Below are 27956 nucleotides of genomic sequence, written 5' to 3'. Positions count from 1 at the left end.
ACATCTCCCCTGCAGTTTTACCCAAGGTGGTGGTGCATTCCCTTCCTATTCTAATGGTTTTCCACCATACCCATTTAAAGGATATGCCACATTCAATCATTTCCCCCGGCTCTCGGCCAGAGGGCTGGGGAGGGGGAGGGGAAGGGGAATGTATAGCTCTCCCTCCCCATCCCTGTTTTTACTCTGGATGTTACTGCAGCAGCACTGAGGTGACAGGAGCGCTCTGTACCTTCTCCCAGCCCAGGGTGCTCTCAGAGGCAGGCAGTGCCCCCCGGAGACACGGCTGGGGACCAGGTTGGCTCCCAGAGGGCTAAGAAGAAGCCTTAGGAATACCAATTTTTGAAAAGTTGTCTAGCTACATTCTTCCGATGACTAGCAGCGTAATGACTGCATAAGACCGAGAGAGAGGGAGAGCAGAGGCAGTGTGTCAGCTTGTAGGAAGTTAGGACCATAAAGGAAGGGGGGAGGGGTCTAGCCAAGACAGCATCATCATCTCCGGGGAGTCCTGGAATGGTTCAGAGCAGTTCAGTTGGACACAAGTTTGCCGCGGAGTGTTTTCTTTTTGTCAATAATTAATCACTGGAATCAGCCTGGCAAGACTGGAGTTTTAACAACCGTGCAGAGGGTGGGGCAGAAGAAACACCTCAGGCTGATAAACCCATCGGTAACTCCAAGCAGCAGGAAGCCAGTGTCCACACTGCTCATCAGCCCACAGGGCCATCCACTCAGAACAGGAGGTAAGCTTTTATTTCAATTGATTTCCCTTTTTTCCCCTTTTTTTTCTTTTTTAGGACCATGCCTTAGTTTCCCTAGTATATAATTCTATACTTTTAGAAGAAAATACATAGACACCGGCTGGGTTTTTAAGTACTTTCACACCATTTGTTCTATTTGACTAAACTTTAAGGAAAGAATAGGCTTTCTGCTGTTTCTTAATATTTCAAAAAAAACTTGGCTGTTTCCCAAAAAGAAACCAAACTTTATGCTCTGAAGTGATTGACACTTTGTCCAAAGAGAAGAGAAAATTCCTAGGATGGTTCTTTAACTACCTGTACACTTATGGCCTGTCTAGAATTATTGACTGATTAAGGAAAGGTCAGCCAGATGCTCCAATTTATTTCTTCTCCCCTACCCATTCTTTTCCCCTTTCATGATAAGGCATTGTGTTAGGTAGCTACCTGCAATGGGTCAAGGAAAGACAAGTGAAAAAGTTCAACAACAGGCTAAGTTTCCACATTTCCCCAAGATGCATTGTCACAAGATGCCCATGGATGTTCAAGGTTTCTCTACCTTGGCTGAAGGTTGTTGTGAACAGAACAAGGGCCTTACTGGTTCCCAACACAATTTGGTTTCAGCATCTTTCTTGAGCCATACCAAAGTAGCTCCCAGGTGGGCTGCCCACAAATAAATGGAGTCCACCCTAAAGACCCAATCATATCAAAGGAGAAGCAAGAAAGAGCTTGTGAGTTTTTGAAAAGTTGGAAGACTAGAAATCTTAGCTTCCTTCCCCAAAGGCACATCTTCCTATACTTAAAAGGGTAGTTTCAAAGTATTTGACCTACAAGTAGCTTTTTTATTGTTTGAACTACATAGATCCTTCCTTTCTAAGGAGCATTCTAGACAAACCCACAGACTGAAGAGGTTTGTGTAATTTCAGCTCAGTAGCTGCATTGTTCCCATGATGCTCTGAAATAAACCTAAGGTTTCTGTGGCCTGAATGTGCATGATGGAGTACATGCTCTATGTTGAAATCCCTATCTCCATCAACAAAATTTCACAGGCACTATAATAAAACTCACAGTCTCTAGGATAATCTGAATACCATTACAGAAATCTTTGACAGCACCAAATTAAGATCACCTTATCAAATTGAAGGCTAGGACAACTGTCAATAAACAGCATGTGTCTATCAGCTCCAGGTGGAAGTCTACAGCAATTGAACTTCCGTCGATAGTCTTAATATTATGCTCGAGACCTCTCAAAAAAAAAAAAAGAGCCCCCTCAAAAGTCACCTCCTTCATCTCACCTCCCAAGGCCCTCAACCCTTTGAACTCTGAGAGTGAATCTTTGGACCTCAGTCATGCTAATAAGATCCTAGAGTTGGGGGGCAGTTAAGTGGCACAGTGGATAAGGCACCTACCCTGGATTCAGGAGTACCTTAGTTCAAATTCAGCCTCAGACACTTGACATTTACTAGCTGTGTGACCCTGGGCAAGTCACTTAAACCTCATTGCCCCCCCCAAAAAAAATGTATGATGATCCTACGGTTGGAACTGGAAGGGCCCAGCCAGTGCTGTTGCCCCGTTTTGCAGATGAGGGGCCTGAAGCAAAAAAAAAAAAAAAGGTTATGTGAGAGATTCATTTTGATCCTCCCCACTAGATTCCATGAAGATTGGAACAAGTATTATTCTTATTTATACTTACCTCAGTGTCAAAGAGCCCTGATTTGGAATCAAAGGAACTGGGTTCAAATCTTGGCTCTGCTACTTTTACCTATGTGATCTTGGACAGATCACTTAATCCCTCATGAACCTCAGGTTCCCCATCTGTAAATTGAGGGGGGGGGAGAATTCTATAACCTGTAATATCCCTTCCCTCCCAGCTCTAAATCTATAATGCTTTGCCCATGTATTGCAAGGGGAAAAATCTGTTAAATTGAATGGACTATATTTGCAAAAATTTTGCAATCTCCTTCTTCATTGGTCTCCATTCTATATGGGCCAATATATCAGTATTAAATAGTTTCTGATAGGAGGGTAGTATGGCACAGTAAAGAAAGAGCTGGGAAAACCTGGGACACCACTTCTTAGTGCTCTGGGCAAGGTTCAGACTCTAAGTTGTAGAAAAAGTACCAACTTGGGCTGGCAGAGGGAGTCACTCACCGAGAACAGGACATTCCTGTCTCAATGAAATCACAGGTCTAGTCCCTTCCCCCATTTTATCACCGAAAAAAAAGAAGACCCCCCCCCAACACTCGGGGGCAAAGCAGGGAGGGATCTGTTTGGCAGTCACAAACAGGCAGAGAATTTGGAATTTGGAAGTCATAAACACCAAGGCTTAATCCACCACATGGGTGCTTTCCCGAGGCTTTTCCTGAAACCACACCAAGACCTTTGAAACAGTGAAGCTTGGCCAGGAACAGAACTGTGATCACACTTGGGTCTGATTTGCATAGGTCTGTGTAATCCCCAGACAGTTTGTTGTTGTTTTTGGTTTGGGTTTTTTTTGGTGTGTGTGTGTGTGTGTGTGTGTGTGTGTGTGTGTGTGTGTGTGTGTGAGCAATGAGGGTTAAGTGACTTGCCCAAGGTCACACAGCTAGTGTCAAGTGTCTGAGGTAGGATTTGAACTCAGGTCCTCCTGAATCCAGGGACAGTGCTGCGCCACCTAGCTGCCCGACAGTTTGTTTTTGAAGAAAAATTCCACTAATATGGCCCACCAGAAAATAATTCTGGGATCCTTAGGGTCTCTATTCTGCCTCACTCTGAGCTAGGTCCCTGACATCCTTTTCAACAGACAAGAGTAGAAAAAAGAATGCAGAAGAGGCAAAAAGCCAGGGAGTGTGAGGTGCTCCCCCTACCTGCCTAGAGAGCAGCACTTTCCATCAACCTTTTTATTCATTCTTTGGAATGCTTGTAAATTTCCAAAATTTACTCTGGCTCAGCTGGAGGTACAGTGAGGTGGTGGAGGGGACAACTATCTTATTTCTCTTTGTATCTTTCTCAATGTCTAGCGCATAGTGGGTCCTTAATATTTGGAGAATTCTAAATGCAGGTATATTATATGTAATAATGCACACCGATATATAAATATATATATATATATGTCAGTTCTTTGAGGAAGGATCCATTAGATTGTCAATATGAGCACACTTTCCACTGGTGCAAATAGCAGCCCCTCTGGTCTCCCAGAGTCGCTATGCCTTCTACCCTGAAATACTCCAAATTCGTGAAGTTGGTCCTTAAACAACACACACAAATTAGTGAAATTGGTCCTTTAACAACACATGCACAGTCAGTCATTCCCAGATCTATTTAAATTTTTTTCACCTTAGTAGAAACTGCCATTGGCACAGGCTTAAGATCCCAGTTTTACTCAATACCATGATGAGACACCAGACTAGGCTGTTAGATTTCAAGTCAAAGGACCACGGGTAAAATTTGGGTTCTGCCACTTGGAAACCATGAGACCATGGCCAACTCATATGACTTTTCTGTTCCTCAGTTTCCTCCTCTGTAAAATAGATTGCTCAACTAGTTAACCTCTAAGGTCCCTTCCAATTCTAATTACTATGAGCCTATGAGTTTAGTAAACGATATATGAAGAAACAGACTCAGACATAGAAAAAGAGAGGATGAAACAGAGGCAACGATGTCTATCTTTGGCACAATTAAAGACATACAGAGGGAACAGTAGAGAGGAAAGAGAAAGGAAGAGGGTGAGAGACAGGGGGAAAGATAAGGGAGAGAAAGGGGAGGAAGAAAGCGAGAGGGAAGGAGAGAAAGAAAAAGAGAGAGGAGGGGAGAGGGAAAGAAAGGAGAGAAGGGGAAACAAAGAGGAGAAAGGGGAGGGAAAGAGGAGAAAAGAGAAGGGGAGAAAAGAGAAGGGGAGAAAGGGAAGGAAGAGGGAGGGAAGGAAAAAAGGAGAGGAGAGAGAAAGAAAGAGAAAATAGGGAGAGGGAGAGAGATGGGGAGAGAGAGAAAGGAGGGGGAAAAGGAAGAAAAAAGGGGGAGGGAGAAAGGAAGAAGGGGAAAAGAACAAGACAGAGACAGACAGAGATAGAGACACAGAGAGACACAGAGAGAGAAACGAGAGAGACAGAGGCAGACAGAGAACGTGGTTTAGACGGCCAGGCTAGTCTTGGAGTCAGAAAGATTTGGGTTCAATCCCTGCTTCTGACACTTTCCACATGTATTCAAAAATATAAGTGAAAAGAAAAAAAGGAAAAAATAATGAATAAAAAAGAGATTTCCTATACTTGAATTCATGCATATGTAGACAGTTAAGAGTTACTCATTAGCATCAGTTGAAAGTGCTTCCATACCGTTAGCACTGAAAGTCCCCTAGATGAATGAAATCACGTCTGGATCAAATACATACACACATATTCACACATATCCATCCTCCACTAAAGTCACATTCCAAAACTTTCTTGGAGAATGAAAGGGACTGTGGGACTTCAAAGGCTTTTCCAGTGGAGAATTTACTAAAGCAGGTCCTCCCAGACTGGAAAGACTTCAAATGAAGGTCCAGAAACAGGCTGGAAAAATCAGAAGAGGCGTATCACCAGAAGGCTGGCCAACAAATGAGGAATTTATTTTGGCCAGGGCAACTCAGGAAAGTAGCTCTTAAGGGATGGATGAGATTAGAGGCGTCTAACTAAGCCACACTGAATGCCCATCTCCAGAAGGGATGAGAAGGAGGAGAAGGGCAGGAGTATGGGGGTATGTGAGAAGTAGCTCCCATCAATCCTCTCATTCCAATAACTTGAATCACCCCAGAATCGTCTATTAAGAAAACAAGTGCCTATGCACAGATGGAAATCATAGTGAGGGGCAGCTTGGCATTAGGTCCAGAGTTAACATGAGTTCAAGTCCTGCTTCAGATGCTTATTAGCTGTGTGACCTTGGGCAAGTCGCTTAATCTTTCTGCCTCAGTTTCCTCAACAGTAAAGTGGAAAAAAATAATAGCACCAACCTCCTAGGTTTGTTGTGAGGATCAAATGATTGAGTGATAGAATATTTGTAAAAGCACCAAATACAGTGCCAGGCACATAGTTTGCTGCTATGTACATGCCATCAGTGGGCATTCTCTTATGGAATGGAAGATTCCCAGATACCTGCCCTAGCAAATCATTTCTACTCTGAGTTCAAAAAGTGAAAAGAGGAAGAAAATTAAGATGTCCAAAGCATGCAATCAATAAACGTTTATTAAGCACCTACTATGTTCCAGGCACTGTGTTAAATGCTGGGGATACAAAAAGAAGCAAGAGACAGTCCCTGCCCTCAAAGAGTTTACAATCCAGTGTAATTTGGATCTAATCTAATAATTAATTTAGTTGTAATTCAATCTAATCTGATTTAGAGTTAGCAAGTCTAATCCCAGGTCAAAATCTAGCTCAGCGGATAAAGGAGAATTAAGAAGAAAATCCAGGAATGAGTGCAGCTCAAATATTCAATAAGGAATTCTAAAGATCTAGCAAAAGACTGTCAGCAAGAAAAATTAGGATCCTGGGATTTAGGTAGATTTCTCCTGCCTTTGGAGATCATCTAAACTAAGCCCCTAGGTTTATGGATGAGAAAGCTGAAGTCAGAAAAGATTAGAGGGCCTGATTGAAATCACACCAGTTGGACGTTGCAGAACAATGATTGGACCTCAGGTCCTCTGGCTTGTCATCTTGTGACATATCATTTCTCCCTTCTATCCCTAATCACCACGTCTCTTAATTCTGGTAAATTCTGCCTCTCCATCCTCCAAACACACAGACGTCTCTGCCCTAAATTGTTCAACAAGAGACCCATTATGTCTCATCCAGTGCCTTGTACCCAATAGATCCTGAGTAAATGTATACAGATAATGAGAAAGGAAAACAAACTCCATGGTATGGAAAAGGCAGAAAGTGAGTCTTGTCTGTACCCGGAAGGATGCAACATTACCCTCAGAGGCCCTTTGAAAGGCGCATAACATCAACATGAGGCTCTTAATCTAAATCAACGACACTTGAATAACTTCAATTGGGAAGGCTGGGAATGACAACAGTGTAGGCGGCTTCCGGTCAGGCTGATAGGATGTAAGTGACCAGGCTCCAGCTTATGTAGCCTCCCTTCATTCTCCTCCACTCATCATAGAGAATAACGGAGGAACTCCAACCATGTCGATATTAATCTCATATGGGGCAAGGCATAATACTAACAGTAACAGCTAACATTTATGCACACTACTTGAAATTATAATTGTGCAAAATACGGTAATCAATTTCAGCCCAGTGGAAATACACAGTGTGAATTCTAAGGAAAAGACCACTTAAATTCTATTTGCCTCAGCTCCCTCAACTGTAAAATGAGATAACAATGGCACTAGCCTCAGGAAGGTTGTTGTGAGGATCCAAGGAGATAGTTGTAAAGTGCTTAAAGGCACAGAGCTCAGAATAAAGTAGGTGCTATATAAATGCTTGTCCCCTGTCCCTTTTCTTCTCTTCACTTCAGGACATTCATGATTGGCACCAATCAGGACCTACCTCTTTACAGTTTGCAAAGTGATGTGTGTGTATGTTAGCAATAACATATATATGTTAGCATGTGTGTATGTATATATATGTATATATATGTGTGTATATATATATTAGCAATAAGCCTGTGAGGTAGATGGGTGCTATCATTAGCCTCATTTTACATATAAAGAAACTGAGACAGACAGCTATTAAGTAACTCGATGCAGATCATATAGCTACTAAGTGTCTAAGGCAGGATTTGAACTCAGGTCTTCATGACTTAAATTATGCAATCTATCCACCTACCTACCTCTAGAATAAATTACATACTAGTCTTTGGGGGGGGGCACGGCAATGAGGGTTAAGTGACTTGTCCAGGGTCACACAGCTAGTGTGCAAATGTCTGATGTCAGATTTGAACTCAGATCCTCCTGAATCCAGACACGGTGCTTTATCCACTGCACCACCTAGCTGCCCCCAACATACTAGTCTTATAAACCCTAAATTGATAGCTGTCGTCCAACAGAAACTATTTTGAGAATTTCATATAACAACTGCTGGAATACCAGTGGTCCAGAGAAGATCAAGTATTTTTAAATTTAAAGCTAATTTGAAACACTCAAATGAATAGATCGTGGGATCATAGATTTAGAGCAGGAGGGATCTTGAGAGTCTAATCAATTCATTTTGCAAAGGAGATAAGTGAGGCCCGGCAAGATTATGTGACTTCCCCGATGTTACAGGGCAGTGGGGGGTTTAAATTCCGATCCCCTAATTCCAAGTCTAGCCTTTTCCTCTGCTCTGCACCACCCCTCGACCCATAACTGCATGCCCACTCAGTCTAAAAGTTAAAAGGGACATCAAAGCCCATATAGTCCGATCCACGCCTACTGCAGCATACCAAGCACGTGGCCAATCAGACTTTGTTTGAAGACCCTCCGTGAGAGAGGGTGCATCACGTTCTGAGGCAGGCCTTTCCATTTTGGGATAACTTCTATCCATTCCTTCTCATCTGAACCCTGGAGTGCTATAGAATGCCTAATCCCTCTTTCAGGTGTTGTTCAGTTGTTTCAGTGGTGTCTGACCCTTGGTGACTGCATTTGGAGTTTTCTTGGCAGAGATACTGGAAGGGTTTGCCATTTCCTTCTTCAGCTCATTCTACAGGAAACTAAGGCAGACAGAATTAAACGACTTGCCCAGGGTCACACAGCTAGTAAGTATCTGAGGCGGGATTTGGACTCAGAAAGATGAGTCTTCCTGACTTCAGGCCTGGCACCCTACCCATTGCACCACACTGCTGTCTTCCATATGACAACCCTTCAAATATATGCTGGTTTCCCTGCCTCCAAATCTTCCATTTTTCCGACCAAATATTCCTGCTTCTGTCAACGAGTCCATTTATGGTGCGATCTCCAAACTTTGTACCACCCTAGCTGGTCCATCCTTCCGGACCCGTCATAGCTTATCTATCACGTACCTAAGATGTGGTGCCAGAACTGAATGCCACACCCCGAATCTTCCATGCTCAGGACCACGAGGAAGTATGATTGACCTCCCCCCTTCTGCTCCCTCTCTCACCGGCAGCCCAAGATGGCATGTCACGCTGCTGATTCCTTTTGAACTTTGATAACTAATACCCCTAGATCATTTTCACACTTCCCTCAGCCTTTGCTCAGGAAGCTGACTTCTTAACCCAGGGGTGACTCTGTGAGGCACACTCCCCATAAGTCTTGACTCTCGGATTGATAGCCAGGAAAAGAGACCCACATTTGTCATAAGGCCCAGAGGGGCAGAAACTTAGGGATTCCAGCTATTTCTCTATTAGACAGAGTCATGATTGAAATTACAGCACAATCCCAACAGTTGCATTTCATGCATGGTTTGGACCGAGAGTCCCTCCTCTGTCTAGTGACACAATACTAAAATAATCTTTTTTTTTTTTTTTTTTAGTGAGGCAATTGGGGTTAAGTGACTTACCCAGGGTCACACAGCTAGTAAGTGTTAAGTGTCTGAGGCCAGATTTGAACTCAGGTACTCCTGGATCCAGGGCCGGTGCTCTATCCACTGCGCCACCTAGCCGCCCCTAAAATAATCTTAAATCCAATCAGTAAGCAGGAGAAAAAGAAAGTCAATAGAAATATCTGTTTACCACCCATAGGCCCATCATATGATTAATGGAAAATACTTTTTACTTCTTAACTTGTTGCCTCAGAACTGTGTATACACCCATAACTGTAAAGGGAGATCAGACAATTTCCTATGAAGTTAACCTAAGCTCCATCCCGAGCTGGAGCCAAATGTAAAGTTCACCACTGCTCTTCCTTTTACCTCAGGGGTTCTTAACCTGGGGTGTATGAACTTGTCTTTTTTTCAAATGTATTTCCAAAGCTATAATTCAATATAATTGGCTTCTTTTGTAACCCTTTGTATTTTACTTTATGCATTTAAAAACATGATTCTGGGAGTCTATAGAAACTCCTAAAAGGGCCCATGACACACCAACAAAAGTCAACAATATTTAAGTACCTACCATGTACCAGGCATGTACTAAGCATAGGTTAGGAATCCACATTTTAGATGTCTTAACCAATGATTACATATAATTGTTTTAGCCTTTCTTTGCCATCTTTGCTTTTATGAATTATAATGTTATTTTAAAAGATATCAATTGCAGTCTTTATAAAACTTAAAAATTGTTTTCCAATTTGTAGTATCCTTAGCCCAAGACATTCACCTATTATTAGTTAGCAAATGATACATTAGCATCCCTATATACACTGACCTTGTGTGATGTCTTTCTTAAAAAAAAAAAAGAATACCATTGTTTATGACCTATTTACTATAAAGTGAAATAACTCTCATCTAACATGCAGAGGACACATCTCATTCATTGTAATAAGCTACCGTTTTCCAAACATTGGTTGAGAATGGGAATATAAAACTGGCGAAGGCATGGTTACCAAATGAAAATGTTTGCACTAAATACTTGCTGATTGTGTCTGGAGGAGGGCAGCAGGGATGGGCATATCACCTCTCCTCCTCCTCAGTAAACGCCAGTGGCTCCCTATTACCTCCAAAATCAATGAGTTCTTCCCAACCTTTCTGCCTCTCCAGACTGCTCATACATCCCTCTCTCCCCCTGCACTCTCAGAGATCCAGCTGTGTTGCCCTATTGATTCCTTGAAGTGGACATTCCATTTCCCATCCAGAAGCCTTTGCCTGGCTCTCTCCCACGTCCTCCTCTCCACCTCTTACCTCCTATGGCTTCCTTCATGACTCAGCCCAGACCCCACCTTCTGCAGGGGCCCTTTTCCCCTCCTACCAAGCGCTGGTGCAGAACCTCCCAACCTCTCTGCATGTATCTTGTATGTACACCATGGTTTACAGGTTATCTCCCCCGTTCGAATGAGAACTCCTTAACATCAAGGAATGTTATTTCCTTGTTTTGTATCTTAACACAGTGCCCGATGCATAGTAAGCACTTAGTAAATGCCGACTGGTGCCTATCTACTGAATGGCTAGCACTTATACAGCGCTTTAACACACATTTTATTTTTACAGCAACCCTGTGAAACAGATGCTGTTATTATCTCCATTTTACAAATGAGGAAATTGAGGAAGGCTTAAATGGGATTAAATTCTGGCTTTTTAAAAAGCCTATTTGAGATGTCTAGCCACTAGAAATTTTTGTAGCCACGTTACATGTTTCTAAGAATAGGAAACCCATATCGTCTGGGGATAGATCCAGAATTTTTGTCCAGGAAATATGATCTCCATGCCTACTTTGATACTTTTATTCCCCCCAAGAATATGAGAATGCTTTGCATATATAAAGTCATTCATCCTGATAGAATAATGGCTGATTATCAAATAGTGAGCATGAAGCCAAACCAAGGGCAGGAAAGCTAAAAGCCCGGCCCCAAGAAGCTCGGGACCAAACCTCGACCCCTCCTGCAAAAGCCATTTATGAACAATCTCAAGAGAATGTTTGATTAGCCCAAACTTTCAACAAAGAAAATAAAATCAAACAAGCCCATCTGGTTCAGGTCTGGACTGGCAGAAAATTCAGGCTGTCATTTAGGACAAAGATACCTGCTCCTTGGGTTCCTTTTGCTTTCAGAAGATAAGCATCAATGAGAACGTTCAGGCAAAGATAAGACATTCCTGACCTACTAAACTTTATTAGACTGAATTTTTCCTCCTCTGACATCCGCACGTGAGCCGAAGAGATTCCATATGGCTCCCAGATCCATCTAGAAAGAGCTCCTCAAATATGAGCAACCAAATAAATTCAGGGAATTGATGTTTGTCTGTTTGAAGAATGGGTCTCCCCATTTAGCCCAGGCTGGAAGTACAGGGACTGACCACAGGCCCAGTCCCATGACAGGTATGCGCGGATGCTTTGGCCAACTCCATTTCTGAGTCTGGCCATTTTAACTCTCTTCAGTCAATCCAATGGTCCTCCGCACTGCTGGGGGCACAGTCTCAATTGTCACAGCCCATGCCAGAACTCCAGAGATCTACCAGCCTCACCTTCCCCAGTAACTGGGATGATAGACATATACTACCTCTATGGTACTTGGTCTTTTAACCTGATTTTACCAAGCAAATCAATCTTCATAAGGCCATGGGAAGGGCAGCTAGGTGGCGCAGTGGATAGAGCACCGGCCCTGGATTCAGGAGTACCTGAGTTCAAATCCGACCTCAGACACTTGACACTTACTAGCTGTGTGACCCTGGGCAAGTCACTTAACCCCCACCGCCCCCCCCCAAAAAAGGCCATGGGAATTTATCAAAGAATTTTCTTGTTTACCTGAAAATATTTCTGCTCCAACCCGCTTTCCAATAGAGAAAATGCTTCTCCTGTCAGTTGGCTGTCCAGACTATGCTTGAATATTGCCACTGATGGGGAGCTCACTACCTCAGAGGAGACAGACATCCCTACTTGTTACAAAGGTCATCTTTCATTTTCACCACTCATTGGTCTTACTTATGAAGCCCATAGAATAAAGCCCATCCTGCTTGGACATGATAACTCTTTAAATATCAGATGTTACCCCTTAACCTTCTCTTCTCCAAGATAAACACAGTCATTTTCTTGAAGTGTTTTAGGAAGCCTGGTTTGGAGTTAGGTTCCTAAACTGGTTGTCACCTTCTCTATACATTCCATCTTATTAATGGGCCCCTTAAAAGGTTATATAAAGGGGCAGCTAGGTGGCCCTGGAGTCAGGAGTACCTGAGTTCAAATCCAGCCTCAGACACTTAACACTTACTAGCTGTGTGACCCTGGGCAAGTCACTTAACCCCAATTGCCTCACTTTTTAAAAAAAGGTTATATAAAGAAATTTACATATGTGTATATGTATGTATGTACATATATACATATATGTGCACACATTTATATAACTCCAAATCAATCGATCAACAAGTATTTATTAAACACCTACTACATGCCAAGCATTGGAAAGACAAATTCATGAATCAGCATAAAGAGAATAAATACAAATACCAAGTCTTTAGCTGCAAGGTGGTTTGACAGGGAGAACACTCACCTTTGGAGGCATCAAGGGAATCTTCACCTAGAAGCTGCTGCCTGAGTTATACCTTAAGGAAAAGAGGAACTCTGTCAGGGGGAGGAGGTGGTGAGGAAGGAGAAAGGAAGAAAAGAAACAAGCGTTTAGTAAGTATCTACTATGTGCCAGATGCTGCGCATCTTGTTTGAACCTTACAACCACCCTGTGCAGTAGGGGTTCTCATTTTACAGTTAGAGAGCCTGAGGCAGACAGAGCTTAAGTGACTTGCTTAGGGTCACACATCTCCTAAGTGTCTGAGGCCAAATTTGAACTCGCCTCTTTCTGGGTACACTTTCCATTGCAACACCTAGCACCCCCTAACTGGAGGCCAGCCAGTGCAAAGGGATGGTGGAGTATTCTGTTTGAGGAACAGAGAGAAAGGCCTGTTTGGCTAGATTGCAGAGTGTGGGAAAGGGAGTAACAATGAAGGAATGTAGTTTGAACAGGATAGAGTAGCCATGGGACTATCACTTTCCTAATTCTACATGATACTTCTAGTAATTAATTTATTTCATTCATTAATTAAGACTTCATTAACATTTTGGGCAGTCCTATCACAGAGGAAAACTAAGTCCCTGGATCTTTTTTTTTTTTTTTTCTCGCTAACAACAACTGTTAGGCCTATGATTCTGCAACTGATTTTTTTAAACCCAGCTGCAGGATCTGACAGTTGTCCCTGAAAAAAAATGTCAGCTTGTCCCCATTATTGTAGCCTGGTAAGATCTTTTAAAATCTCAATTCTGTGATTCAGCATGTTGGCTATTGTTCCCAGTTTTGTGTCTGTAAAGTTAGTAAGAGGGGCTTGTTTGTCTTCTTAGGGGTCATTAATGAAATTACTGAACAGGGCTGATATTAAACAGGACCAAGCACAGAGTCTTGTGGCCCATCCCTAGAGGCTTCCCTCCTGAATGACATTAATCAACATTCTCCTGGTACAGCTGCCCATCTGGTTACAAACCCAGGTAGCTACAGCACCGGCTATGCAACACGTCCATATTTTCCATGCAGATATGAGGGAAATCAAGATATGGTCCATGGTATTCTCTTAATCTTCGTAACAAAAAAAAAGAAATAAAGTTTGTCTAATATGACTCATTCTTGGGTTCCTAGTGAAAAGTGCTCAATTATCTGTCCCAAGACCTTGCTGGGTATCAACTTAAGCTCTCCCCCATGTTTTGGTATCTTCTACCCAGACCTTCAAAATGCAAGTAGCCACCCTTACATGTTCAGGCTGCTCTTCTCCAAATAACACTACAAGTCTTCATTGAGTGCCTCTACGTATTCAACACCGTGCTAGGCACCAATGGGGGGGGGGGAGGCAGAAGGAATCTGATATAATGGAAATTCCTAGAAAAGAGACCTAGAGAAAGCAGAGAAGGAGGAGGAGGGAGAAGGGCTACTGTCTTATTTATAGATTAACTGGCTCCTCGGAGGCTTCTCTTTCAGCATCTCTTCATCATTTATTTAAATGGATGGTATCTTCTCCTGAGGTGCCCTTGATGATAAAAGTCGTGTATCTTTCAGTTAAGCATTCCATTATCCACACAGCAAATATTAAGAGGGGACCAGGGGAAAGACTAGCCCTTGTTTCCAGAATGTGTGTCCTGGCAGGAGCCCGAGACTGTCTTTGTGTAAAGTCAGAAGTTTGTTCTCACGGTGTGTGATCGGGGGACGTTAGAGACAGGACTCATCGAATCCAGCCCCCTTCTGTTACAAATGGCAAAAACAAAATGGAGGCTAGCAGGTCACACTGGTAGGGGTTCAATCCAGGCCTCTTGACGTCACATTCAGGGATTTCTCCCTTACTCTATCATTCAGAAATGTTGCATCTGAAAAAGTTTCTTGAGGATCAAAAGTCACTTTTAAATTTTTAATAATAGATTCCGTTCATTTGCCCATCTTCAGAGCATTTGCCGAAGATCCGACATGGGATTAAATGATGATGACCGGTATGATTCACATTTTCCTCCCCTAGACATCTTTTATCCATATTACCCTGAGTTGTCACTTAACCTCTCTCTGCCTCAGTTTTCACGATTGCAAAATGGAGGTGATGCTAGGACACAGGGTTGTTCTATCAAATGAGATAGTAGCTATAAAGGGCTTTGCAAACCTCAAAGACCAAGATACGGGTTGGCTCTTATTGTAAGATGGATTAAGTTGTTCAAAGTACTTTAGACATGTTATCTTATATGATGCTTACAAAACTCCTGCATCAGGCAGCTAGGTGGCGCAGCGGATGGAGCACCAGCCCTGGAGTCAGGAGTACCTGAGTTCAAATCCGGCCTCAGACACTTAACACAGACTAGCTGTGTGACCCTGGGCAAGTCACTTAACACCAATTGCCTCACTAAAAAAAGCAAACAAACAAAAAAACACAAAAGTCCTGCATCACATAATTAATGTTAAAAGTAATAGCTAGTATTTACAAAGTGCTTTTGAGTTTGAAAAGGCTTTAAATGTGTGAACTCTTTTGATTCTCACAGCAGCTCTTTGAAGTTGGTGCTGTCATTACCCCCATTTTACAAATGAGAAAACTGAGACACCAAGAGATTAAGTTGCTTGCCAGTCATACTGGATCTGAGTCAGGATTCAAACTCAAGTCTTCCGGACTCCAAGTTCTTGTTTGTTCTCTATTCACTGCATCACCTAGCGTAAGATGAGATTTGACCCACATTTTCCCAACTTCAAGTCCAGGACTCTATCCACTAGACAACCCTGCCTCTGTGGATACTGTGGGCAATATCAAAGAAGTATATTATCAGCTTACAATGCCTGCCCTCGAGAAACTCATGATTAAGGTGTCATTGTTGTTCAGTGATAACTGAAAATGTGTGACCCCATTTGGAGTTTTCTTGGCAAATGTACTGGAGTGGCTGGCCATTTCTTTCTCCATCTCATTTTACAGATGAGGAAACTGAGGCAAACAGGGTTAAGCGGCTTGCCCAGGGAAATAGCTACTTAGTGTCTGAGGGCAGATTTGAACTCAGGTCTCCCTGACTCCAAGCCTGGGCACTCTATCCACTGCACTATGTAGCTGCCCCTCTATCTAGGTTTGGAGTCCCATAAACTATTTAAATCAAAATACAAAGCAGTACAAACTAAATCAATGCTGTTAAAATTAGATGGGAAACAGACAACTGGGAAGGAAAAAAAATATTTGAAACAAGTTTCTCTGCTAAGCCAAGGTAAATAAGAAATTAATACAAATATATAAGAATGACGAATTTCCCAATAGAAAAATTGTCAAAGAATAAAAACAGGAGGGGCAGGTGGTGGCACAGTGGATAGAACACCGGCCCTGGATTCAGGAGGACCTGAGTTCAAATCCGGACTCAGATTCTTGAAACTAACTAGCTATGTGACCCTGGGCAAGTCACTTAACCCTAATTGCCTCACCAAAAAAAAGAAGAAGAAGAATATGAACAGGTAATTTTCAAAGGAAGAAATCCAAGCTATCAATGGCCAAAATGTTGCAAAGAGGGCCACTAAAATACATTTAAAATGCACTGAAAGGAGCAGAAGATCTAAGAGGAACGCAAACAAACAGGACAGCTTTGAAAGTAACAAATATTGAATTAATATATATACTTTTTTTAAAAAGCAAGTTGTACATAAAAGAGTCATATTTTTACATTAAAATCCTCATTTTTCCTTCTGCTTTATATATGGAGCTGTTCTTTGTGTGTGTGTGTGGATTCTTAATGTCAGAATATTTTTTTAATACAAGGTAGCCTCTGATTCAGTGCCAGCTGTGAGTGGTACAAAAAAAAAAGTCTGGAGTTCAGAGGAGTGAGAGAATAATGATGTTCAAGGAAACGTTATGGTTTAGAAAAGACTTGACCCTGAAGGGTAGGTGGCCTTTGGAGCAGTTGAGAGAAGAACGAAGGATGAAGGGAAGCTTGATGACGATGTGGTAGAAAAATACTGAAATTGCAGCCAGGAGACACATGTTTAAATCCCAGTACTGTCTCCTGAGTAGACGAGCAGCATGACTTTAGATAAGTCACTTGCCTTCTCAATCTCCATTTCTTCACTTTTATTCTCATTTCCATCAATGCTAAGTCAGAACCTGAATTTAGATCTTCTGCAAGGACGCCAGAGTGCTTTCTACTGTACCACACTGCCTTATCCAAAGGGATGAATCGGACTCTCTGCTTCTGTTTATCTCTCTTCTCTCTGTCTCTTTCTCTCTCTTTGTCTCTCTCTTTGTCTCTCTCCCTCTCTCTCTCTAACACTGTCCATACATATCTCTTTCTCTTTTCTGTCTGTCTCTCTATGTCTCTCTATGTGTCTCTATCTCTTCATCTCTCTCTCTGCCCCTCTTTCCTCTCTCTGTATCTCTCCTCCCATCCCCTCCCCAGCCAGAATATCCTCCCTTTGTTCCTTCACCTGTTGAGTTCTTCCATTAAAGTGTAACTCAAGTGCCACCTCCTCCCCCAGAGTCAACAGCACAGTGGCCACCTGAAGAACTTTCCCACTTGGTTTGTTGTTCAGTTTTGGAGACTGCACCGATAATAATTTTTTTTCTGAACTAGTAATACTGCATACCAGCGAGAGACAACCCGCTCACCCTTGGCACTGATGGGCTGACTAAATTCACAATGACTTTTAAGGCAAATATCTGTTTTGAAAGTCTGTGGTGTCAGGCTGTTATTTCTCAAAACAACTGGACGTGACTTGACAAACCAATAGGACATTATAATGAAAGAGGCAATTAGTCACCCCAAACCAATTCACTTTCTTTTATGTTGGGTAATTTTGTTATTTTATTGTTTAAATACATACATAATCAAACAAATATAGCATGAAGCCAAAAAAAAGCCAGCAATGCAATGGAAAACCTGTCCCTTACCAACCTTCTTGATACAATTAAAAACATGTAGGGCCAGAGGACTTCTTCTAAATCACTAAACACAAAGACACTGGGGGAGGTTGGGGAGGCGGGGAGCCTTTTTTTAAGGAACAGAATGACCAGAACTGGGCCTAAATTCTGTTTCTAATACTTACTAGCTGTGTGACCGTGGTCAAGTGACAGAAAACCTCTGGGCCTCAGTTTCCTTATCAGTAAAGTAAAGATAATAATAACAGTTACAAGGTTGGGTGATGCTCAAATGAGATGATGTTTATAAAGTGCTTTCCAGTTTTTAAAGCATTCTCTAGCACAGGCCCTGTTCCTTCCGAGCTGTTGTGGAAAGTCTGCTGGATTTCATCAGGAGCCCTGGGTTCAAATCCTTGCTCTTCTCCTTACCCCCAAAAGATCTCTCTGGGCCTGTTTCATTACCTGCAAAATGAGGAGATTGACTGGATCTAGTTTCATTTGCCAGATGTGGATGAAACAAATACCAGGCACAAGGCCGTGTGCTGGGCCCTGGATGATTCTTTCCAGCTCAAAACCCTGTGATTGTTGCTATGCTCATATTTCTATTAAGTCAGATCTCAGACTTTCAACCAAGAAAGGCCAAGATGGCCCATCATTCAGTAAGCTGGCATCTGCTGGAAAGAAAGAGAGACAAAGAGAGAGAGAAACAGAGACAGAGAGAGAGACAGAGAGAGAGAAAAAGAAAGAGAGACAAAGAGAGACAGAGACAGAAACAGAGAGAGACGGAGACCAAGACCCCCAAAGAAGCCCTTTTTAGCAATGTCAGTCAAAACCCAGGCTGGTGGTCTTCCAGTTAGCATTCATGAGGGTTGGAGGTAACAGAGCCCCTTCCCATGGCATCTCTACAAACACTTTGCTTTTTCATATCACCCCCAGGTGCCCTTCCATCAGAGGGTGAACAACCTCAACTGGTTGGGAGCCTGGGCCCCTGTTAGTCTTTCCCTTTCCAGAGTTCCAATCACATTTCAAGGATTGTCATCTGTAGCTTAGGGTCTCACAGAGTCACAAGGTCAGCACTAAGAGGTTAAGTCACTTGTTGATGGTCACACAGAAAATATATGTAGGAGGCAGGATCTGAACCCAGTTCTTCTTGAATCTGGGATCATGCCTCCATCCATGACTCCAGGCTCTCTCTTCCAAATATGCTCCATAAAGCCAGCTTCTAGCACTTTAGCTGCTATTAGTGGAGTATTAGTCTAAATGCAGATGTGTTTAACTTAAAATAGCATTGCTTCTCCCACCCTGAGATGCTGTGTGGAAACATACAACTCATTTGTGCAAGAAGTCAGCTTTCTTATGCTTTAAACCTCAGGAGCATCTTAAACTCCTCCATGCAAAGCTGTGCTGGAGTCTGCTCAAAATGGCTTTGCAAAAGCTGATTGTTAGATTTTCAGTGTGAGCATTTACACCTCAGAAATCAGAAAAAGCTCCAGATCTTTGCTGATTGTCTAGAATTAAGAAAATTATGGAGAATATGTTAATAGGGCAAATTAAATTCAAAAGAATATCATGCATGCATCCTTTTTTTTTTGAGAGAGAGAGCTGGTTGTTAAACATTTATCAGCATACCACTGGCACCATTCTGCTGAGCTATAAATTCTAAAGCTATCTCTTTGGGTTTTGCTTTCTTTCTTCCTTTTTTATACCTTCAAATGCTGGCTAATTGATTGATGCATTCACTTTAATGAAATCTTCCCAGTAGAATGCATGCTTATTAAAGCCATTGTCTTTATATCCCAAGGGCCCAGCAAAGAGTTTTATGCACAGCAAGGCACTTAATAGTTATGATGAATGAACAAATAAATGAGTGAGTGAATGAATGAGTAAATGAGTGAGTGAATGAAATTAGAATCCCAGAGGATTTAAAGAAAATTAAACATAGAATCTAACAATTTAAATTTTAATAAGAATATATGAAGACTTGTACTTAGGTTCAAAAGATTAAACATAAGATATGGGAGGCCAAAGAAACATATGAAAAGAACCCGGGGGAGGGAAGGGTTTAGACATCAAAAATCCATGATGTGGAAGCCACAAGGGAGAATGCCAGCTTGGGCCTCCCTTCATAGGAGGAAGGATGTGCCTCAGTCAGAGCACATACAAAGCACCACATTCGTTTTAGGAGCTAACGTTAAGGATAAGAGCTGGTATGGTACGGAACATTCAGAAAACATTCCGAGGCCCATAGATTTAGAGCTTGAAGGGACTTTCAGAACTCATCAGGGGGCACCTAGGTGGCGCAGTGGATAGAGCACCGGCCCTGGAGTCAGGAGGACCTGAGTTCAAATCTGGCCTCAGACACTTAACACTTACTAGCTGTGTGACCCTGGGCAAGTCACTTAACCCCCATTGCCTCACTAAAAAAAAAAAAAACAACACAGAACTCATCAGATCCAGCTTCTGACAGCAATGGAAACCCAGGAAGCTGAGGCCCAGGGGTCATTTTCCCTAGATCACACAGCTAGTAAATATCCAAGCTATGATTCAAACCTAGGCCAGAACTCTATCCATTACACTACACTTTCTCTCTCAAATCATTGTTGTTCTTCCATCATTTAAGTTGTGTCTGACTCTCTGTGCCCCGTTTAAGGTTTTCTCGGCAGAGATACTGGAATGGTTTGCCATTTCCCTCTCCAGCTCATTTTACAGATGAGAAAAATGAATCGAGCAGGGCAAAGTGACTTGCTCAGGGTCACACAACTAGGAAGTGTCTGAGGCTGAATTTGAACTCAGAAGGCTGAGTCTTCCTGACTCTAGGCCGGGCACTCTATGCACTATGGTGCCACCTAGCCACCCAAATCATGGAATCATATAATTCAGGGCTGAAAGAAGCCCTAGTTAGAGATCACTTACTTAAACTCCATTTTACAGATGCAAAAACTGAGATCTAGAAGGAATAGGTGATGATTCAAATCATACAATGACTAGAATATTGATGGAACTAGAAACTATCTCATACAAGGACCAGGAGAATAAAAGACACGGGGAAGAAATAATCAGTATCTTTAAATATCTAAAGTGTAGAATTTGGAAGTCAAAACTTGAAATAAAAATGTTTTGAAAAAAATTTAAAGTCAATCAAAGGCACTAGGACCCAGAATAAAAGAAGCCACTCTTGGAGACAAGAAGACCAGGGATTCAGTCCTGCCGCCATATTGGCCAGGTGAGGTTGGGCAGGTCACAGCCTCGTGGACGTCTCTGCATCTTCTTACAACCCTACATTGCCCCCAAGGTGCCCTCCTGTGTGGTCAGAGGCACTTCCCTCATCAGGAGCTCCTATGTTGATGCAATCCCAGATATAGTTCAATAATGATATGATGTAAGATGGATTAAGCTTAGCCAGAGGCCAGAACTAGGACCAATCACAGTAGCTCTAGCACAGGGAGATGAAACAAAGGGGAGCATTTTCTAAGAATTAGAACTACATATAAATTGAATGGGATATCTTAGGAGGCAGAGAACCTCCCATCACTAGAGGTCATCTAGCACAAAGCTCCTTAAACTGTGGGTCACATAACTGAATGTGGGGGTCACTAAAAAGTGGCAACAGTAAAAGGTTATATATGCCTATTTTATATACCTCTATTCCCCAGGGTCGTGTAAAAATTTCTCAGGCAAAAAGGGGCCGTGAGGGGGCAGCTAGGTGGTGCAGTGGATAAAGCATCAGCCCTGGATTCAGAAGGACCTGAGTTCAAATCTGATTTCAGACACTTGACCCTTACTAGCTGTGTGATCCCGGACAAGTCACTTAACCCTCATTGCCTCACCAAAAAGAAGGGGGGTATCATGAGTGGAAAAAGTTTAAGAAGCTCTAGCCTAGGAGAGGCTAGGGGACCACTTATGGGAGATGATTGTAGGCAAGACTAAGGAGTGGGTGACTACATGCTCTTTCCACTCCTGAGATTCTTCGTGTCTGTGATAATTAAGTACAGTAATTCCAGTTTCCTTGGACCTGTATGAAAATCATATTCTGGTTAAGGATAGAATTTTTTTTTGGTTTGTTTTGCGGGGCGATGAGGGTTAACTGACTTGCCCAGGGTCACATAGCTAGTAAGTGTCAAGTGTCTGAGGCCAGATTTGAACTCAGGTCCTCCTGAATCCAGGGCTGGTGTTTTATCCACTGTGTCACCTAGCTGCCCCCTAAGTATAGAATTATGAAGTAACAAACAGGGAGGTTAGAGTCAAATCTACCATGCCTCAAGTATTGAATCAATAAACCATTTTGTGCTCATAACACCAGGTTAGGCCCGTGGGGTATACAAAATTACTAGGATTTGTTAAAAGACAGGACACATTTTTTATGTTTGGAATAGTGTAAATGCTGGTCTCTTAGAAGGCCAAATAACACAGAATCATCCATCTAGGGCTGGAAGAAACTGTGGAGGTAGTCCTGTCCAAGTCTCTCATTTTAAAAATGAGAAAATTGAAGCACAAATTAAGTGACTTTCCCAAGGTCATTCAGGTAGTCAGTGGAGGGGCTAGGGCTGTGAACCCATCCTCTATCTCCCAAGCCAGCATTCTTTCCACTGTACCAACATACATAAAACAACTCTCATCTTAGAACATTGTAGAGATTATTGTGGTTGAGTTAACCAGAAAGACTTTTGGAAATTTTTTAAGTTGAGCTATCAAGAGAAAATTGGAAAGGTTGAAGAGATGGGAGTGGAGATTTCCCCGGAAGCTAGAACAAGCACATAAGAAAGCTTAGGAGTATAATGAGCATGGCTCACATCTCTATCATATACAAGAAATAAATTGTCACTCTGGCAAACTCCAGAGCTGTAACTAGGAATCTTTGCAGGAAGTAAACTTTCTAAACCATGCCAAGGGCAAGCATTATGAGGCATGCCCTCAGCTGAAGAGAAGGGGAGGCAGGGAGGCCTGTAGAGGAGTTAACCCCAGCCCTCCCCCATATCTTAGTTTCCTAGTTTATCTAAAATTATCATTGCTAACTAGGCTCCTTTTAAATGCTACTGAAGGACCATAAGTACCAGCAGTACGCTCTAAATTTTATTGTTGTTGGGTTGTTTCAGTGGTGTCTGATTCTTCATGACCCCATTTGGGGTTTTCTTGCCAAAGACACTGGAGTGCCATTTCTCCAGTTCGTTTTGCAGATGAGGAAAACGAGGCAGAGTTAAATGACTTGCCCAGGGTCACACAGCTAGTAAGTGTGTGAAACTGGATTTGAACTCATGTCTTCCCTATTCCAGGCCAGGAACTCTATCCACTGTGCCACCAAGCTGCCCGCCCTCTAAATTTGGCACCTTCTAAATTCAGTGCACTCTAAATTCAGCACTGTGGTTCAAAGCCTTGCCACCCCACCCTAGTTACATATCTGAGTATTCTATTTCAAGCTCTCCAAGGAGAGCTGCTACAGAATGATAGACATGATGTCTCTCCTTAGATAACACAACATCTCTATGCCACAGACAGGCGATTATTGCCACATCTGCGGTTTTTAATGTCAGAAATCAGAAGTCCAGGAAAGCTCAGTGATTGTTGAAGGACCTTGTGTTGTCAGATCAGGAGCCCAGCCCAAATGTCTCCCAATCTACCTCTTCCGTTCTAGCCACTGACCACCTGGATTCCCAAGGGCCGAATTCAAATGCTTTTCTTTTCCCTCAGGAAGAAAAGAGAGGAAAAAAACATGTTTTTATCTGTCCCTTTCAGAAGTAGAATCCTTTGTTAGGAAAGTCCTGAATTTTGGAAGATTTTTTTTTCTTTTTGCCTGAGAAAACAGCTCGGCCCTCTGGAACATTTCAAAGGTAAAATCATGCCCCACAGAAATCCTTAGGATGCTTATCTCCCAGCAGAACCGTTCAAGGCTGCGCTGCCCTTGTCCTCATAGGGAGAAAGAAGACCAGGAAGCTAAAAGGCTCCAAGTCCTGCCCCGGGCCCACTGAAGGCTCGGGAGTCTGAGCAGGGGTTGATCACTCTCACAGCTCTGGACTCCTTCCTCCTTGGTGACTCATGGAGGGTGTTATCAGGAACAGTTTTTTCCTCCTTTTTTTACTACAAAGAACCCCCTTCTGACTTCCTGCCTGAAAGGGAGGCCAAAGGCAGGCCCTGAACAACTGGACACAAAGTCACCCCTCTCCCCTGCGGTGCAGAGGTGCTGCACCACTTTGAAAGGGGGCAGGTGAAGGAATCCTGAGAAGTACCGACTTTGCTTGGAAGCCCGTTACCTCTCCTCCCCTGCCTTCTTCCTTCACCTAGGAAAGGCTGTGGAGAGAGCACTGAGCCTGGACTCAGGAGGCTCTAAGTTCAAATCCAGGCTTAGATACTTACTAGCTGTGTGACCCTGACCTCCGTGGGGCTCAGTTTCCTCGTCTGGAAAATAAGGAACCTGGACTCCTTGATTTCTAAATAAGAAGAACAAAATACAAATTTAAAAGATTACATTCGAGGTCATATGAGAGAGGGGGTACTCCATAAACTCCAATGGCTCCCTATTACCTCTCTAATAACATGAATTCTTGTTTAGCTTTTTTTTTTTTTTTTTTTTTTGGTGAGGCAGTTGGGGTTAAGTGACTTGCCCAGGGTCACACAGCTAGTAAGTGTTAAATGTCTGAGGTCAGATTTGAACTCAGGTCCTTCTGAATCCAGGGCCAGTGCTCTATCCACTGCGCCACCTAGCTGCCCCTTGTTTAGCTTTTAAAGCCCTACACAACCCGGCCCCAACCTAACTTTCCAGCCTCAGTTAGACACGGCTGGCTCCCTGCCCTGCACTCTGTAATTCAGCCAAAACAGCATTCTCTCTGCCCCTCCCACATAGCTCTCCATCACCCTCTCTCTGCTGTTGCACCTGTCCCATCTGAGACCTGGAATGCACTCACTCCTCACCTCTGATGCACAAATCTCAAGTACCACCCCCAAACGCCAGCGTCCTTCCTCCAAGTGTCCTGTATTTAACTGCTCTTTACTTATTTGTATTGGTGATGATAGCTAGCATCTGATTATATGCTGCATATGAAATGATTGATATGGTCATTGGTAACACTGTGACACGCTTCAAGATTTGCATTTGCAGTTGCATCCTTTCAGTGGTGTCTGACTCTTCATGACCCCCTTTGGGGTTTTCTTGGCAAAGATACTGGGGTGGTTGGCCATTTCTTTCTCCAGCTCATTTTACAGATGAGGAAACTGAGGCAAACAGGGCTGAGTGATTTGCCCAGGGTCACACAGGTTGTAAGTACCTAAGGCTGAATTTGAACTCAAGAAAATAGATCTTCTTTAATTAGAGCCCAGAGCTCTAACCACTATACCACCTCGCTGCCCCAAGATTTCCAAAGTGCTTTACAAACATTATCTCATTTTATCCTCCAAACAACCCTAGGATGTTATCCTAATTTGGCAGATGTGGAAACTGAGACAGACAGCAGTTATTTGCCCAGGGTCACACAGCCCAGTAAATGTCTGAGGTTGGATTTGAACTCTGGTCTTCCTGACTCCCCGTCTAAGGTTCTATGCACCAGCTAGAGCTCCTTAAGTGAAGAAATTGTTTTGTTCTTTGTATCCCCAGGGATACAAAATATACAAGATGTGGAGTCTGGCATATAGTAGCTGCCTAATAAATGTTTGTTGACTGAATGATTGGTTGACAATTGATTATTATACTTTTTTGTTTTTGTTTTTGTTTTTAGTGAGGCAATTGGGGTTAAGTGACTTGCCCAGGGTCACACAGCTAGAAAGTGTTAAGTGTCTGAGGCCGGATTTGAACTCAGGTACTCCTGACTCCAGGTCCAGTGCTCTATCCACTGCGCCACCTAGCTGCCCCAATTATTAGACTTAAAAAAAAAAAACAAGACAAATATTTTCATGTTTAGAATGGTGTAAATGGTGATCTCTTACAAGGCTAAAGAGACGATTATCTTCTGTTGATCATAAATGTTCTATAATGGGCCTAGCCCAGAGTTTTTCCTACTAGGCTTCATTCACAGAATGTGAATCCCTTGTTGAGAAACAGAAAAGTTCATTTTCACCTTCTCTGAAGGTGTGCGTGTGTTTGTTTTTTTAACATTAAGAAAGCCTTCATTTCTAACATAATTCAATATAATGAGCCTTAAAATTTTACAAATGGTATTAATAGAGAACCTTCTTGCATGCTTAAAGATTTTCAGTCTCTCTCTCCTTCTCTTCTTTCACATTCCTATGCATATTACAAACCAAGGATCTCCAATACAGTGAGTTCCCTGTCAGAATTACACCGCATACCATAATCGCTCATCGTTAAAGAGCCAGAGCAAGACCTCCAATCTAGCACATTGAGCGGATTCTTTTTGCCCAAATAATGCATGGAGTTGGGCTCCCCATGGAGTGTGTAGCCCCACAAATGCAATCACAGTCATGAACCTGATGGAGCATTGACCCGGGGGGCAATCTGGGAATCTTATGTTTGGGTTGTCAAGCTTGTGACTCTTCTAAGCTGTGTCCTTCCGTCGCAGGTCCGGTTGAGTGCCGCTGGCTGCCATGATGAATATCCGGTATGTGAAGGATTACTTTGCCTGGCTCTATTATCAATATACCATCATCAGCTGCTGTGCCGTCCTGGAGCCCTGGGAACGATCCATGTTCAACACCATTTTGCTCACCATCGTGGGAATGGTGGTATACACGGCCTATGTCTTCATCCCCATCCACATCCGCCTGGCTTGGGAGTTCTTCTCAGAAATATTTGGAGACCAAAGTACTGCCTCTGTCTCTAACTGAAAATGCTAAACACTCATAGGGAAGGGCCTCTGCACTCTGTGAAGTTCTATTACATAATGATATTGTTGCTTAGGCGTGTCTGATTTGTGTGAACATCACATCCTCTTGAAATATCTGACCTAAAAAAGAGACTCTTATCTATGCACTACTGTACACTTTCTGGGTTTGAAAAGATTATTTGCTGATCACAATATGCACCAAGTACCCACAATGCAATTTTTCCATAAGAAAAATAATTTTCACATTCTATACTCTCTCACCAGGAAACATTAGAACCGTCTGTTCCTCAGTCCATGGTTTCAAGCCTATTTTCCATCAGAACAATTTCTTACCTAAGTCTGTGTGGTAAGCAACAGTGACAGGCACTTATGAAGACCCTAGGAAAAGGGCATTTGGTTACCCAAGAGAGAAGGGTAAATAACATTTCTGTAAGGAATGTTGCAGGGTATGTGTTTGACAGTGTATGAGAGATGTGAGCCCAATTACAGGAACACCTCAAGGCAGCATCTTCTGGGAAGCTGCCCATTCCCTCCACTGATTTGCCCAAGAAGGGTTTGGGGCAACCATACATTTACAGAAAAAATGTAATGTTTCCCTCCAAAAGCATGACCAAAGCTGGGGGTTTTAAAATCAACAATGTTGGTTTTCCAGAATCAAGGAATTATTATGATTCAAAGTAACTGTGAGTACAAGAGATGAAATCTGATCAAAGCCTATTCAGCTACCATGTCTTCCAAAGTTGTCTTGCCTTGCATGATGCAAAATAAATAAATAAAAATTTAATTTAAAAAAAAAAAAGAAAATTGCTTTCTTGTTATGCTATCACTCAGTAGAGCAAGAAAAGCATGTGTTGGGGGCTATAGGAGGACACGCTGATAAATAGACTGGAAGTAATATTCTCACAGCAAGAAGCCTCCGGCTCCAACTAAAAGCTTTAATAGAGTGGCTCCTTTGCAAGAGCAGCAATGAGATTTATTAAATCATCCTGGAATGTTTATCATGGAAGTGAGTTTCTAATTGTATTGCTGACTCAAATGTGAATGCCAAAGAGTAAGCTTTGTACCATTTTTTTTCCTTTACTGACATGCACTAGTGTTGATGGAAATAGCATTCAAACAATATTTGGACAATTTCGATTTATCAGGAAGAAATAACTTATTTGGGAGAGCTTTCAAAAGTAAAATGTTTCGTGTTCAAAGGAAGGATTTTTGTATTTGTCAAAAATATGGGCATGTATTAAAGATGACCCAGATCTGAAAATAGATATATTGTTTTTTGAAAAATAAAAGTTAGTTTAGTTGTTGTTGCTGTTATTTTTACATTACCATCTTGATTTGCAATTTGTTCTTATTGCTTTGAATAACTTGTAATGTGCATGGTTTTCTCTGATCCTCTCTGGCTTATTTTCTTACATCTAAAAAATGTGGGATCCATTCAATTTTTCTTAATAGAATTCAGAACTGGAAAATCTAATCCAAACTCCTCACTATGCAAATGAGGACACTTAGACCTAGATATGGGAAATCATTTGCCCAAGGTCACTCCAACAACCAGTAGTAGAGACAGGAATCAAATCCAGGGCTAA

At 42.4% G+C, this 27956-nt stretch overlaps 1 protein-coding gene across 1 annotated transcript; it reads left to right on the top strand.

The window, feature by feature from the left end:
* The first annotated feature begins 114 nt into the window (after window positions 1–114).
* Window positions 115–27678, top strand: SPTSSB (serine palmitoyltransferase small subunit B). Its single transcript, XM_043995410.1, has 2 exons — window positions 115–737; window positions 26107–27678. Exon 2 carries the CDS (start codon window positions 26132–26134, stop codon window positions 26369–26371), a length of 240 nt encoding a protein of 79 aa, XP_043851345.1. The 5' UTR covers window positions 115–737; window positions 26107–26131; the 3' UTR covers window positions 26372–27678.
* The last annotated feature ends 278 nt before the right edge of the window (window positions 27679–27956 follow it).

This window comes from Dromiciops gliroides, chromosome 3 (genome assembly GCF_019393635.1).
Source record: "Dromiciops gliroides isolate mDroGli1 chromosome 3, mDroGli1.pri, whole genome shotgun sequence".
NCBI classification, from domain to species: Eukaryota; Metazoa; Chordata; class Mammalia; order Microbiotheria; family Microbiotheriidae; genus Dromiciops; species Dromiciops gliroides.
Note: the sequence above shows the minus strand (reverse complement) of the source record. Positions and strands in the feature narration are given on the sequence as shown.

Excerpts from the sequence above, each read along its gene's own strand:
- SPTSSB (XM_043995410.1), top strand. The coding sequence starts at position 26,132 with ATGATGAATATCCGGTATGTGAAGGATTACTTTGCCTGGCTCTATTAT.